The 15,874-nt window shown below is 37.8% G+C and overlaps 1 protein-coding gene across 3 annotated transcripts in view; it reads left to right on the top strand.

Annotated features, from left to right (window-relative positions):
• The window catches only part of PAFAH1B2 (platelet activating factor acetylhydrolase 1b catalytic subunit 2), a 53,416-nt gene that overhangs the window by 20,390 nt on the left and 17,152 nt on the right, over nt 1-15,874 (top strand). For all 3 annotated transcript variants that reach the window (XM_077112820.1, XM_077112818.1, XM_077112819.1), the window contains exons 3-4: nt 2,029-2,118; nt 3,011-3,127. In XM_077112820.1, the coding sequence (XP_076968935.1) occupies nt 2,029-2,118; nt 3,011-3,127 (207 nt within the window). The remainder of the gene's footprint in view (nt 1-2,028; nt 2,119-3,010; nt 3,128-15,874) is intronic.

The raw sequence follows: 15,874 nt of genomic DNA, 5'->3' as shown, positions 1-15,874 counted from the left end.
AGGATTATCGTTTTTGTCTTTTCTGTTTTCCCAAACTTACTACAATAAGAATATATTACTCATATACTTTAGTAGAGCTGTGTTCCAGTAGCCATGTTTCTTGAAGATGATTGTATAATGTTACAACTTTCGCAGTGTGACTGTGTGATTGTGAAAAACCTTGTGTCTGATGCTTCTTTTATGTACCTTATGGACAGATGAGTAAAACATATGGATTAAAAATAATTAAATAATAGAAGGAACAAATGTTAAAATAAATTTAGTAGATTGAAATGCTAGTGATCAGTGAAAGGAAGGGACAAGGGGTCTTGTATGTATGAATTTTTTTTCTGTTATTTTATTTCTTTTTCTGAATTGATGCAAATGTTCTAAGAAATGATTATGATGAATATACAACTATGTGATGATTGTGAATTACTGATTATATATGTAAAACAAAATCATATGTTAAGATTTAGTGTTGTCATATTTTTAAAAAAATTAATAAAAAACAAAAAAATTAACAATATTCTCATTGTCATTGTTATATCCTAATACTAATCTGTATAATGCTAAAAAAAAAAAGTATATTACTCATATACTTTAAAAGGAAATTGTAAGTAATAGAACCTTCATAATAGCATTGCTTAAATTCCTTGACTTTGATAAACATGAACTGTTTTATTGATATTGAGAGGTAGTAGGTACTGCAGTTTGTGCAGTAAAGAGTTGACATTAGGTGGAAAGCACCTAATCACTTGCTAAATTCTTATTTATCCTATCAGTTTTAAAATAGATATTGAAATAATAGTAATTGAAAAAAATTTTCTTTACACAAACCATAGTAAAAAGAAAAAGTTATTCCTAATCCTACCACCCTAAAAGAAGGATATTTTAATGAACTGCCAAATTATTCCTCAGTTAATTTTGTCCTTTCCACTTGAACCTGTAGTGTCACTTGTATTGGTAGTATCAGAAGAAATATTTAAATTGTGGCTCTACTTTAATTCATAAGGGAAGCATAATTGAATGTACAGTTTGAGAAGAAACAGCAATTTTTAAAAAATGTATTTATTAAAAAAATTTAACAAATGTAATAAAATATTAACATAGATAATAAGTAATTCACAATATCATCACTTAGTTGCATATTCGTCGTTTCTTAGAACATTTGCATCCATTCAAAAAAAGATAAAGACAGTAGAAAATAAATAAAATGAAAACAGAAAAAAAAAAAGATTATACCTACCATACCCCTTACCCCTCACTTTCACTGATCACTAGCATTTCAAACTAAGTTTATTTTAACATTTGAAACAGCAATTTTGACTAGAGACCTGTTACTAAAAATATCGTATAAATTTATTTCAGAAATGAATATTAAATGTTTAAATTATATCCTTTTGTGTTGATGGGTAAAATCTATTTAAAAAGTGTCTTATGCCTTTAGAACAGAGGGAGGCATTCCAGGCCCATGTCACCACTGCTTACAAACTTGGATTAGACTGAAAACACTTGAGTCCCAGTTTGCCAGTGTCTCACATCTAGAATTTAATAGACATTTTCAAAGTCCATATTAAAAACATTTAAATAAAATACATAAATATTGATTTGATTCTGATGTAAGAAGTAGCTATAATACTTTGTCCAATACTTGAGATGAGAGAGCGTCCTTCTTTTAGGAGATACATACTGAAATGTTTAGGAGTGAAGAATTGTGATCTCTATAGATGGAAGCTATACAGATGTTCAGTCACATCATTCCCTTAGTTTTCCTGTTTATCTGAAATTTTCTTAGTGAAAGTTGGGGCAAAGGTAAACTTTTTCAGTTTACTATTTTCAGTAGAATTCAGATTTTCTGAAACATAGTGTGATCAGTATGGTTAGGGTGGGAGGAAAGTTCCAGCAGTTAATTGCAATCTAAAGAAATGAGTTTTACAGACAGATCAAAAGGAAAGGTAACTGGTTGGACAACTGTTCTTTCTAGGCCAAGAAATCTCACAGGAAAAGAAATGCCAGTTTCTAATGTTCCTTTCTTCTCCCAACCAGCACAACAGATTTGTCCTGGACTGTAAAGACAAAGAGCCTGATGTACTGTTTGTGGGCGACTCCATGGTACAGTTAATGCAGCAGTATGAGGTAAAGACAGAAGGGGGGCTGGCGGCTCTTGGCTGCTAATGTATCCAATAATCACTAACAGACTTTCATTCTGAGGGAATGAAAGTTATTCAAGTCACTTATTCATGACTCTTAGGGAACTGTAGTTCAGAGTGTAAGGGAAATCAGACCTACCTAATGGGGTGTTTTTGTGCTACCAAGCATGATGAGACAGAAAAAAATAGCATTGTTTATAACCAAACACTCTTTGGCACTGGCTTCCAGGAGGCATGGCATTGTGTTTTGTCCAAGTCATGATTTTCAATTCTTATTCTTGGTATTTTGCTATTTTTTTATTTTTTGTATTTTTGAGTTAAGCTGTTCCAAACCTTTTTTGGGTGTGGGGGGGGGGGTGGTGGTGGAGCGGTGAGGGTTAAGCATTCTTCCAAGGGGAATTTAAAAGAAAAGATATCTTTATTCTTTTTTTGTCTCCAGTACTCTAAATTTCTTCAGCTCATGTTTCTATCTTACCCTGTTCCTTTAAATGGTTGAATAAAAGGAAGGGAGAGGGTGCCACAGGTGGCTCATTGGTAGAATTCTCGCCTACCATTCCGGAGACCTGGGTTCGATTCCCAGAGTCTGCCCATGCCAAAAAAAAAAAAAAAAAAAGGAAAGGAGAGTATAGTAAGTTTTCAACTTAATTATAAATGTTGGTACCTCTTAAGGCTTGAGTTATGACTCAGTTCTTGAGCTGAGACCTCAGTTAAGAATTGAGTTATACAGTGGCATCTTAAAAACCCTTTAAACAGTGAGTGGCACACCATTTGAATACAGGAAATGGAAATTGCTGTTTTGAATGTCTCATGTATTGCAGTTGAAGGATTTTATTTCCCACTGATTATGGCATAAGTAAATCATGCTTTTCTCTTTTTAGATATGGCGAGAGCTTTTTTCCCCCCTTCATGCACTGAATTTTGGAATTGGAGGAGATACAACAAGACATGTTTTATGGAGACTAAAGAATGGAGAACTGGAGAATATTAAACCTAAGGTAAAATGAAGCTCATTTTTAAAGTATATTATTAATCTTGAAGTTTGTTCAAGTATTTAAATAGTCTGAAACTAATACTATTTCATTTTTGCTCTTTGATTCTTCTTTAAGATCAATGATAGTGTTGTTGGTTTAAAATATGCCAAAATGCATATTTAATTGGGAAATCAGCATATTGTTTGCCTGGGTTGAATTTGTAATTGTTTTTAATGATTTTCTTCTATTATAGAAAGAAATGTGATGCTAATGAAACACGTTATTCTATGGAATGCGTGAACCTGGGGTTAGGATGAGGGAAGTAGTTTTGAACCTGTTTAACTATACAAACAAACTGGCGATCAAGCCTCCAAATTCTCCTGAAGAAATTTTGAAGCAGGTATTGACAAATGTTCACCGTACACACCTACCCCACACTTGATCTCATTTTTAAGCTCCTGAGTTGAGACAAGTGCTGGAGACGATGTGGAGAAAGAGGCACACTTATCCACTGTTGGTGGGAATGGCAAATGGTACAACCACTGTTGAAGGCAGTTTGACATTTCCTCAGGAAGCTAAATATAGAATTGCTATATGACCCGGCAATACCATTTGTTAGGTATCTACTCAGCGAACATGAGGGCAAGGACACAAACGGACATTTGCACACCAATGTTTATAGCAGCATTATTTACAATTGCGAAGGGATGAAAACAGCCAAAATGCCCATCAGCGGACTAGTGGCTAAACAAATTGTGGTATATACATACATACAATGGAATATTGTGCAGCTGTAAGACAGAATAAAGTTATGAAGTGTATAACAACATGGATGGACCTTAAGGACATTATGCTGAGTGAGATTAGCCAGAAACAACAGGACAAATACTGTATGGACTCACTGATATGAACTGACATTAGTGAATAAACTTAGAGAATTTCATTGGTAACAGAGACCATTAGGAGATAGAAATAGGGTAAGATATTGGGTAATTGGAGCTGAAGGGATACAGATTGTGCAACAGGACTGATTGTAAAAACTCAGAAATGGACAGCACAATACTACCTAACTGTAGTGCAATTATATTGAAACACTGAATGAAGCTGAATGTGAGAATGATAGATGGAGGAGGGCTGAGGGCACAAATGAAATCAGAAAGAAAGAAAGATGATGAAGATTGAGATGTATAATCTAGGAATGCCTAGAGTGTATAATAATAGTGACTAAATGTACAAATTTTAAAAATGGTTTTGCATGAGGAAGAACAAATGTCATTACTGCAGGGTATTGAAAATAGATGGTAATATTAATTACCGTCTGTTTTTAACATTTTAACTTAAGTGTGAGACTAAAGCAAAAAATGTTTATTTGGTACAAAATTTTTATTTTGACTAGTGCGTTTCCTAATATAACTTATGTAGACAGCATAATTAAGAACACCATAAGTACATGGAACCTTGAGTAGGGCATGAGATTTTGTTGGTTTGTCCAGAGTGATGTCCTGATAAATCCCAGAATAATTTGAACAGTGAATAAAAAAGTACTTGCAAAGTCCGTTTTGGGGAATGGTGAGAAAGGGGAAAATTCAACTTCCCCAAGTTAGATTCTTGATATTCTCACAAGCAGTGGGGACAACCAAAGCAATAGGCTGAGCCCCCAATCTTGGGCTTTGTTCATATGAAACTTAACCCCACAAAGGATAGGTCAAGCCTACTTAAAATTAGCCCCCGCCAAGAGAACCTCTTTTGTTGCTGAGATGTGGCCTCTCTCTCCAGCCAAATCAGCAAGCAAACTCACCCTCCCCTGTCTGTGTGGGACATGGCTCCCAGGGGTTTGGACCTTCCTGGCAACGTGGGACAGAAATCCTAGAATGAGCTGAGACTCAGCATTAGGGGATTGAGAAAAACCCTAGAATGAGCTGAGACTCGGCATAAAGGGCTTGAGAAAACCTCTACCAAAAGGGAAAGAGTGAAATGATACAAAATAAAGTGTCAATGGCTGAGAGATTCCAAACAGTCGAGAGGTTATCCTGGAGGTTGTTCTTACACATTAAATAGATATATCACCTTGTTAGTCAAGATGTAGTGGAGAGACTGGAGGGAACTGCCTGAAAATATAGAGCTGTGTTCCAGTAGCCATGTTTCTTGATGATGATTGTATAATGATATAGCTTTCACAATGTGACTGTGTGATGGTGAAAACCTTGTGTCTCATGCTCTTTTTATCTACCTTATCAACAGACTAGTAAAACATACGGAATAAAAACAAATAATAGGGGGAACAAATGTTAAAATAAATTTAGTAGATTGAAATGCTAGTGACAAAAGGGAAGGGTTAAGGGGTGTGGTATGTATGAATTTTTTTCTGTTGTCTTTTTGTTTCTTTTTCTGAATTGATGCAAATGTCCTAAGAAATGATCATGATGATGAATATGCAACTATGTGATGATATTATTAATTACTGATATATATATGTAGAACGGAATGATCATAAGTTAAGAATGTTTGTGTTTGTTATATTTAAAAAAAAATTTAGAAATTAATAATTAAAAAATAAATAAATAAACAAATAAAAGTCCTGAGTTGAGATGTTGACAAAATCTCTTCTAGTTTGCTAGCTGCCGGAATGCAATATACCAGAAACGGAATGGCTTTTAAAAGGGAGAATTTAATGAGTTGCTAGTTTACAGTTCTAAGGCCGAGAAAATGTCCCAATTAAAACAAGTCTAAAGAAATGTCCAATCAAAGGCATCTAGGGAAAGATACCTTGGTTCAAGAAGGCCGATGAAGTTCAGGGTTTCTCTCTCAAGTGAGAAGGCACATGGCGAACACAGTAAGGGCTTCTCTCTCTGCTGGAAGGGCACATGGCGAATATGGTGTCATCTGCTAGCTTTGTCTCCTGGCTTCCTGTTTCATGAAGCTTCCCGGGAGGCGTTTTCCTTCTTCATCTCCAAAGGTCGCTGGCTGGTGGACTCTCTGCTTCATGGTGCCGCAGCATTCTCTGCTCTCTCTGAGTCTCATTCTTCAAAATGTTTCCTCTTTTATAGGACTTCAGAAACTAATCAAGACCCACTCAAATGGGTGGAGACATGTCATCCCCTAATCCAGTTTAACAACCATTCTTAACTAAATCACATCAACCAGGGAGATGATCTCATTACAGTTTCAAATATACAGTATTGAATAGGGATTATTCTACCTTTAAGAAATGAGATTTATATTAAAACATGGCTTTTCTTAGGGGGCATACTTCCTTTCAAATGAGCACATTCCACCCTCTGGCCCCTAAAAAAGACATATTTTTCCTATATACAAAATACATTAATTTCATAACAATATCAGAAACCTTAAACCTTTCAGTAGCAATACAAATGAAGTACAAAATTAAAGACAGTATAAAATCTCATCAAGTCAGTTACAGGCATTGTCTGTCCTAAGGCAAAATTCTCTCCATTTGCTCTGGACCTTTGAAAACTCTTAACAAGTTATTTGCTGCCAACATACAAAGGAGGAACATTCATAGGATACATATACACATTTCCATAGGGAGGAAGGAACACAGGGGTCACTGGACGCATACACTTTCGAAAACCTGCACGGCAAAGTCCATTAGATTTCAAAGTCTGAGAGTCATTTATCCACAGGGCTTTAGAAAGTGGCAGTCCCACCCTTTCCAAATGCCTACGCCTGCCTCTCTCTGAATGCAACCTTGGGGGATATTGGGGAGACCACCCTTCTGTAGGCTCCACCCTCTCCAAGCATTGGGGCCGCACCTGGGCTCTCTGCCATCTCCGGGGCACACGCTCAACCCCTCCATGTGGTGGCAGCCAGGCTCTCCCCAAACCCCAAGGAACGTGCTTCACTCTCTCCAAGACCTGAGGCGGCATGACTGTCCCACTGCAACGAGGTGGAAGGCCCATTCTCTGCCTTTGGGGCAAACTCACCCTCTCGACAGGTTTGGATGGGTCTGCTCTCCTGGCCCGAGGCTTCTTGACTTCAGACCTCAGCCTCCATGGTTTTGCCTCTGAAGTTATTTTTCCTCCAATGTGTCCCTTCTCTGAATCTCCCAGTCCAGACTGGCTGCGGCTCTGTTTATACAAGTCCCACAGCACTCTCGTTGGCTTTCCATGCAGTAGCCTCGGATCATGCCCATCAGACATAAGGAGTTTCCACAAATCCTTCCTGGATAACTTCATGTCCGATCCTGACTTTCTCTGAAATGGCTGGCTGGTTCCACATTTGGTGAAATCCACACACAGGGCACTATACTCTGGAGTCTCCCTTTCTGTAGGCCCAGAATTTTCCAGGACCTTAATTTCTGGTTTCTTTTTACTCAAGAGTTCAGTTCTCAGCTTATCTCTTTCCTTTCGCCTTTCACTGTAAGCTGTGAGGAGAAACCAGGCTGCACTTTCGACACTTAATTTGGAAATCTCTTCTACTAAATATCCAAGTTCATGGCTTTTAAAATCTACCTTCCAACCAAAGCCACTAGTCAATTTTGCGAGATTATCTGCCATTTTAAAACAAGGCTCACTTTCCTTCCAGTTTTCAATAACACACTTCATATAATTGTTTTCAACCCCAAAGAAGGAAAAAACAAAGTTGAGCAACTGATAGAAGTTGCTTTACCTGAAAGCATTCTATTTTTTGCATTTCTAATACAGAAACTCATCTGTGTTCCTGTTTTGGACAGAATGAAGGTTTACTTTGTTGGGTTATATGAGTGAGATGTATGTCTCTAAGTGAAATCCAGTTTGGAAAAAAAATTTTTTTTTTTAAGAGAAAGGTTTTTCAAAACTACATTTAGGGCCTCAGGGCCTCAGAGGGGCCTACCAACCAGCAACCTGACATGGACAAACCGATCTACTTAAGGTCATAGTTTTTAGAACATTGGTTTCCCTGATTTGCAGAGTGATCAAAAGCATTCTAGCCATGTGCAACCAAACACCACCAAAAACAAAGAATATCAAGGTTCAAAACTACATTAAATGTATGTTCAAAACTACATTAAAACCAGCACAATACTACCTAATTGTAATGTAATTATGTTAAAACACTAAATGAAGCTGCATCTGAGCTATAGTTTTGTGTTTTTTTTGTTTTATTTGTTTTATATATTTTTTGTATTTTTTATTTTTTTTTCTCTATATTATCATTTCTTTTTCTGTTGTCTTGCTATTTCTTTTTCTAAATCGATGCAAATGTACTAAGAAATGATGATCATACATTTATGTGATATTAAGAATTACTGATTGCATATGTAGAATGGAATGATTTCTAAATGTTGTTAGTTAATTTTTTTTAATTAATAAAAAAAAAAAACTACATTTAGGAGGGAGGAGGGGCCAAAATAGTGGCTTAGCAATATGCGTGTTTTAGTTCATCCTCCAGAACAACTACTAAATAACCAGAAATAGTACAGAACAGCTCCTGGAGCCACGTCAGTGACTGGACACACGGCGTACCGCAGTCTGGACCAGCTGGACCGGCTGTAAGCCTCCCCAAAACTGTGAGTTCCCCAAGCCGCGGTGGCCGGCGCCCAGCGCCCCTCCCACACAGGCGGCTTCCCAGAGGGGAAAGAAAAAGACTCTAAACCTGGTCAAGTGGAGGTCGCTCTTGGGCTCACGGAAAAAGAGGAAAGGGGAGGAAACAGGTTTTAGTGGTTGTGTTTCTATGGAGACTTGGCAGCCTCTGGATTCACCGGCAGGACTTCTCGGGCTGCAACTGCCCCAGGCATAGACAGAGAAATGGGCTGCTTTCAGGGCTGTCTCCCACCTGTGCCTTCCCCAGAGGAGAGGTGAAGCTCAACTCAGATGGAATCCCCCTCTCAAGGAATTCAGACCCCAGGGCTTGGCAATTTGAAGCCATTAAAACCAGCCTACAACCTCTCCTCTGTCTCCACCATGCCCCCAGCAGGGAGAGTCTTCCAAAGTTAAAAGTACCACAACATCTTTTGCTGGTGCGACCCGCAGGCAGACATGCCACATACTGGGCAGGATAAGAAAAACAGAGCCCAGAGACTTCACAGGAAACTCTTTTAACCTGCTGGGTCTCACCCTCAGGGACAACTGACGCAGGTGACTCCTTCCCCCTGATAGGAGGCCAGTTTAGTGCAGGAAAACCCGGCTGGAGTCTATAATACCTATGTAGACCCTCCTAAGGGTGGGGAGGGAAAAGGCACCATACAAGCAGGGCAAGAAACAAGAAAACAAGAACTGAAAAATTATCCTCTGTTAAACAAAACCTAAGCTAGAGGTTCAGAAAAAGCTGAACTGAAGGTCAAAGAACAGATAGACAACAAATTCATCTAGCAAGAAAACCCTAGGTAAGAGAAGTGAAAGCAATCTCCAGAATAAATTAATTAAGGTAATTAAATGTCTAGACACCAGCAAAAAATAACAAATCACGCCAGCAAAAAATAACAAATCACACTAGGAAAATTGAAGATATGGCCCAGTCAAAGGAACAAACCAGTAGTTCAAATGAGATACAGGAGCTGAAACAACTAATTCAAAATGTACGAACAGACATGGAAAACCTCATCAAAAACCAAATCAGTGAATTGAGGGAGGATATGAAGAATGCAAGGAATGAACAAAAAGAAGAAATGGAAAGTCTGAAAAAAACAAATCATGGAACTTATGGGGATGAAAGGTACAGTAGAAGAGATGAATAAAACAATGGAAACCTACAATGGTAGATTTCAAAAGACAGAGGTTAGGATTAGTGAACTGGAGGACAGAACCTCTGAAATCTGACAAGATACAGAAACTATAGGGGAAAAAAAATGGAAAAATATGAGTAGGATTCAGGAAACTGAATGATAATATGAAGCGCACAAATATATGTGTTGTGATTGTCCTGGAAGGAGAAGAGAAGGGAAAAGGAGGAGAAAAACTAATGGAAGAAATTATCACTGAAAATTTCCCAACTCTTATGAAAGACCTAAAATTACAGATCCAAGAAGTGCAGCGTACCCCAAAGAGAATAGATCCAAATAGACGTTCTCCAAGACAATTACTAGTCAGAATGTCAGAGGTCAAAGAGAAAGAGGGGATCTTGAAAGTAGCAAGAGAAAGGCAATCCATCACATAACAGGGAAACCCAATAAGACTATGTGTAGATTTCTCAGCAGAAACCATGGAAGCGAGAAGACAGTGGGATGATATATTTAAATTAATAAAAGAGGAAAACTGCCAACCAAGAATTCTATACCCAGCAAAATTGTCCTTCCAAAATGAGGGAGAAATTAAAACATTTTCAGACAAAAAATCTCTGAGAGAATTTGTGACCAAGAGACCAGCTGTGCAAGAAATACTAAAGGGAGCACTAGAGACAGATACAAAAAGACAGAAGAGAGAGGTATGGAGAAGAGTGTAGAAAGAAGGGAAATTAGATATGACATATAAAATACAAAAGGCAAAATGGTAGAGGAAAGTACTACCCAAACAGTAATAACACTAAATGTTAATGGACTGAACTCCCCAATCAAAAGACATAGACTGGCAGAATGGATTAAAAAACAGGATCCTTCTATATGCTGTCTACAGGAAACACATATTAGACCCAAAGATAAACAGGTTGAAAGTGAAAGGTTGGGAAAAGATATTTCATGCAAATAACAACCAGAAAAGAGCAGGAGTAGCTATACTAATATCCAACAAATTAGACTTCAAATGTAAAACAGTTAAAAGAGACAAAGAAGGATACTATGTACTAATAAAAGGAACAATTCAATATGAAGACATAGCAATCATAAATATTTATGCACTGAACCAGAATGCCCCAAAATACACGAGGAAAACACTGCAAACACTGAAAAGGGAAATAGACACATCTACCATAATAGTTGGAGACTTCAGTTCCCCACTCTCATCAATGGACAGAACATCTAGACAGAGGATCAATAAAGAAACAGAGAATTTGAATATTACAATAAATGAGCTAGGACGTTACAACCCAGAACAGCAGAATACACCTTTTTCTCAAGTGCTCATGGATCATTCTCAAAGATAGACCATATGCTGGTTCACAAAGCAAGTCTCAACAAATTTAAAAAGATTGAAATCATGCAAAACATCTTCTCAGATCATAAGGGAATGAAGTTGGAAATCAATAATAGGCAAAGCGCCAGAAAATTCACAAATATGTGGAGGCTCAATAACACACTCTTAAACAACCAGTGGATCAAGGAAGAAATTGCAAGAGAAATCAGTAAATATCTCAAGGCAAATGAAAATGAAAACACAAACATCAAAACTTATGGAATGAAGCAAGGGCAGTGCTAAGAGGGAAATTTATTGCCCTAAATGCCTATATTAAAAAAGAAGAAAGGGCAAAAATACAGGAATTAACCGTCCACTTGGAAGAACTAGAGAAAGAACAGCAAACTAACCCCAAAGCAAGCAAAAGGAAAGAAATAACAAAGATTAGAGCAGAAATAAATGAAATTGAGAACATGAAAACAATTGAGAAAATCAATAAAACCAGAAGATGGTTCTATGAGAAAATCAATGATTGATGGGCCCTTAGCAAGATTGACAAAAAGAAGAAGAGAGAGGACGCAAATAAATAAGATCAGAAATGGAAGAAGAGACATAACCACTGACCCCACAGAAATAAAGGAGGTAATAACAGGATACTGTGAACAACTTCATTCCAATATACAACAATGTAGATGAAATGGACAACTTCCTGGAAAGGATGAACAACAAACTTTGACACAAGAAGAAATAGATGACCTCAACAAACCAATCACAAGTAAAGAAATTGAATCAGTCATTCAAAAGCTTCCCAAAAAGAAAAGTCCAGGACCAGACGGCTTCACATGTGAATTCTACCAAACATTCCAGAAAGAATTAGTACCAACTCTGCTCAGACTCTTCAAAAAAATTGAAGTGGAGGGAAAACTATCTAATTCATTCTATGAAGCCAACATCACCCTCATACCAAAACCAGGCAAAGATATTACAAAAAAAGAAAACTACAGACCAATCTCTCTAATGAATATAGATGCAAAACTCCTCAACAAAATTCTAGCAAATCGAATCCAGCAACACATTAAAAGAATATACATCATGACCAAGTAGAATTCATCCCAGGTATGCAAGGGTGGTTCAACATAAGAAAATCAATTAATGTAATACACCGTATCAACAAATCAAGGCAGAAAAATCACATGATCATCTCAATTGATGCAGAGAAGGCATTTGACAAAATTCAACATCCTTTCCTGTTGAAAACACTTCTAAGGATAGGAATACGAGGGAATTTCCTTCAAATTATAAAGGGAATATATGAAAAACCCACAGCTAATATCATCCTCAATGGGGAAAAACTGAAAACTTTCCCCCTAAGATCAGGAACAAGACAAGGATGTTCACTATCACCACTGTTATTCAGCATTGTGTTGGAAGTTCTAGCCAGAGCAATTAGACAAGAAAAAGAAATACAAGGCATGCAAATTGGAAAGGAAGAAGTAAAACTATCACTGTTTGCAGGTGATATGATACTATATGTCAAAAACCCTGAAAAATCCACAGCAAAACTACTAGAGCTAATAAATGAGTACAGCAAAGTAGCAGGTTACAAGATCAACATTCAAAAATCTGTAGTGTTTCTATACACTAGTAACGAATAATCTGAAGGGTAAATCAAGAAGCGAATTCCATTTACAATTGCAACTAAAAGAATAAAATATTTAGGAATAAATTTAACTAAAGAGATAAAAAACCTATATAAAGAAAACTACAAAAAACTGTTAAAAGAAATCACAGAAGACCTAAATAGATGGAAAGGCATACCGTGACCGTGTTCATGGATTGGAAGACTAAATATAGTTAAGATGTCAATTCTACCTAAATTGATTTACAGATTGAACACAATACCAATAAAAATCCCAACAACTTTTCAGAAATAGAAAAACCGATAAGCAAATTTATCTGGAAGGGCAGGGTGCCCCGAATTGCTAAAAGTATCTTGAGGAAAAAAAACGAAGCCGGAGGTCTCACACTGCCTGAGTTTAAGGCATATTATGAAGCCACAATGGTCAAAACAGTATGGTACTGGCAGAAAGATAGGTATATTGACCAATGGAATCGAATAGAGTGTTCAGATATAGACCCTCTCATCTATGGACATTTGATCTTTGATAAGGCAGTCAAGCCAACTCTTCTGGGACAGAACAGTCTCTTCAATAAATGGTGCCTAGAGAACTGGCTATCCATATGCAAAAGAATGAAAGGGGACCCGTATCTCACACCCTATACAAAAGTTAACTCATAATGGATCAAAGATCTAAACATTAGGTCTAAGACCATAAAACAGTTAGAGGAAAATGTAGGGAGATATCTTAATCTTATGAATCTTACAATTGGAGGCGGTTTTATGGACCTTACACCTAAAGCAAGAGCACTGAAGAAAGAAATAAATAAATGGGAACTCCTCAAAATTAAACACTTTCGTGCATCAAAGAACTTCATCAAGAAAGTAGAAAGACAGCCTACACAATGGGAGACAATATTTGGAAACAACATATCAGATAAAGGTCTAGTATCCAGAATTTATAAAGAGATTGTTCAACTCAACGACAAAAAGACAGACAATCCAATTACAAAATGGGAAAAAGACTTGAACAGACACTTCTCAGAAGAGGAAATACAAATGGCCAAACGGCACATGAAGAGATGTTCAACGTCCCTGGCTATTAGAGAAATGCAAATCAAAACCACAATGAGATATCATCTCACACCCACCAGAATATCCATTATCAACAAAACAGAAAATGACAAGTGCTGGAGAGGATGTGGAGAAAGAGGCACACTTATCCACTGTTGGTGGGAATGTCAAATGGTGCAACCACTGTGGAAGGCAGTTTGGCGGTTCCTCAAAAAGCTGAATATAGAATTGCCATATGACCCAGCAATACCATTGCTAGGTATCTACTCGGAGGACATAAGGGCAAAGACACAAACGGACATTTGCACACCAATGTTTATAGCAGCATTATTTACAATTGCAAGGAGATGGAAACAGCCAAAATGTCCATCAACAGACAAGTGCCTAAAGAAACTGTGGTATACACACACGATGGAATATTATGCAGCTTTAAGACAGAATAAACTTATGAAGTATGTAACAACGTGGATGGACCTTGAGAACATTATGCTGAGTGAGATAGCCAAAAACTAAAGGACAAATACTGTATGGTCTCACTGACATGAACTGACATTAGTGAATAAACTTGGAATATGTCGTTGGTAACAAAGACCATCAGGAGATAGAAATAGGATAAGATATTGGGTAATTGGAGCTGAAGGGATACAGACTGTGCAACAGGACTGGATCCAAAAACTCAGAAATGGACAGCACAATACTACCTAACTGTAATATAATTATATTAAAACACTGAATGAAGCTGCATGTGAGAATGATAGAGGGAGGAGGGCTGGGGACACAAATGAAATCAGAAAGAAAGATGGATGTTAAAGATTGAGATGGTGTGTTAGTTGTCAGTTGTCAGCTTGGCCCATGAGCATACCTAGTCTTGTTGCTGTGGACATAGCCAACGGTACGTGAATCTCATCTGTTGATAATTACATCTGCAGTCAGCTAGGAGGCATGTCTGCTGCAATGAGTAACGTTTTACTTAATTGGCTGGTGCTTAAATGAGAGAGCGCAACGTAGCGCAACCTAAGCAGCTCGGCATTCCTCATCTCAGCACTTGCAGCTCAGCGCAGGCCTTTGGAGATGCAGAAAGAAGTCACCCCAGGGAAAGTTGTCGGAACCCAGGGGTCTGGAGAGAAAACCAGCAGAGACCATCCTGTGCCTTCCATGTAAGAAAGAACCTCAGTGGAAAGTTAGCTGCCTTTCCTCTGAAGAACTAGCAAAATTAATCCCCTTTTATTAAAAGCCAATCCATCTCTGGTGTGTTGCATTCCGGCAGCTAGCAAACTAAAACAGATGGTATAATCTAGGAATGCCTTGAGTGTATTAGAATAGTGAAATGTGCAAGGTACAATTTTAAAAATGTTTTTGCATGAGGAAGAACAAAGGAATGTCATTATTGCAGGGTACTGAAAATAGATGGTAATTAATATTTTAAAATGTCACCTTCTGTGTGGGACTAAAGCACAAAATGTTTATTTGTTACAGAATTAATATTTTGACTAGTACATTTCCTAATATAACTTATGTAGATAGTTTGAATGCCATAAGTACTTGGAATCTCAGGTAGGACATGAGATTTTGCTGGTTTGTCCAGAGTGATGCCCCGATGAATCCCAGAGTGACTCAGTCAGTGAGTGGAAAAGTATCTGCAAAGCCCCCTTCGGGGAGTGGTGAGATCGGGGAGAAATTCAACTTCCCCAAGTTGAATTCCTTGATATTCTCACAAGCACTGTGGACAACCGAAGCTATAGGTAGAGCCTCCAGTCTTGGGGTTTGTTTATATGAAACGTAACCCCACAAAGGATAACTCAAGTCTACTTAAAATTTAGGCCTAAGAGTCACCCCCAACAGAGCCTCTTCTGTTGCTCAGATGTGGCCCCTCTCCAGCCAGCACAACGAGCAGTCTCAACACCGTCCCCCTCTCTATGTGGGACAGAGACTACATGACTCCCGGGGGTGTGGACCCTCCTGGCAACGTGGGACAGAGATCTTGGAATGAATGGAGACTCAGCATCAAGGGATTGAGAAAAACCCTAGAATGAGCTGAGACCTAGCATCAAGGGATTGAGAAAACCTTCTCGACTAAAAGGGGAAAGAGTGAAA

The sequence above is a fragment of the Tamandua tetradactyla genome, chromosome 8 (assembly GCF_023851605.1).
Source record: "Tamandua tetradactyla isolate mTamTet1 chromosome 8, mTamTet1.pri, whole genome shotgun sequence".
Taxonomy (NCBI): Eukaryota; Metazoa; Chordata; class Mammalia; order Pilosa; family Myrmecophagidae; genus Tamandua; species Tamandua tetradactyla.
This window is presented reverse-complemented; position numbering and strand designations above follow the sequence as displayed.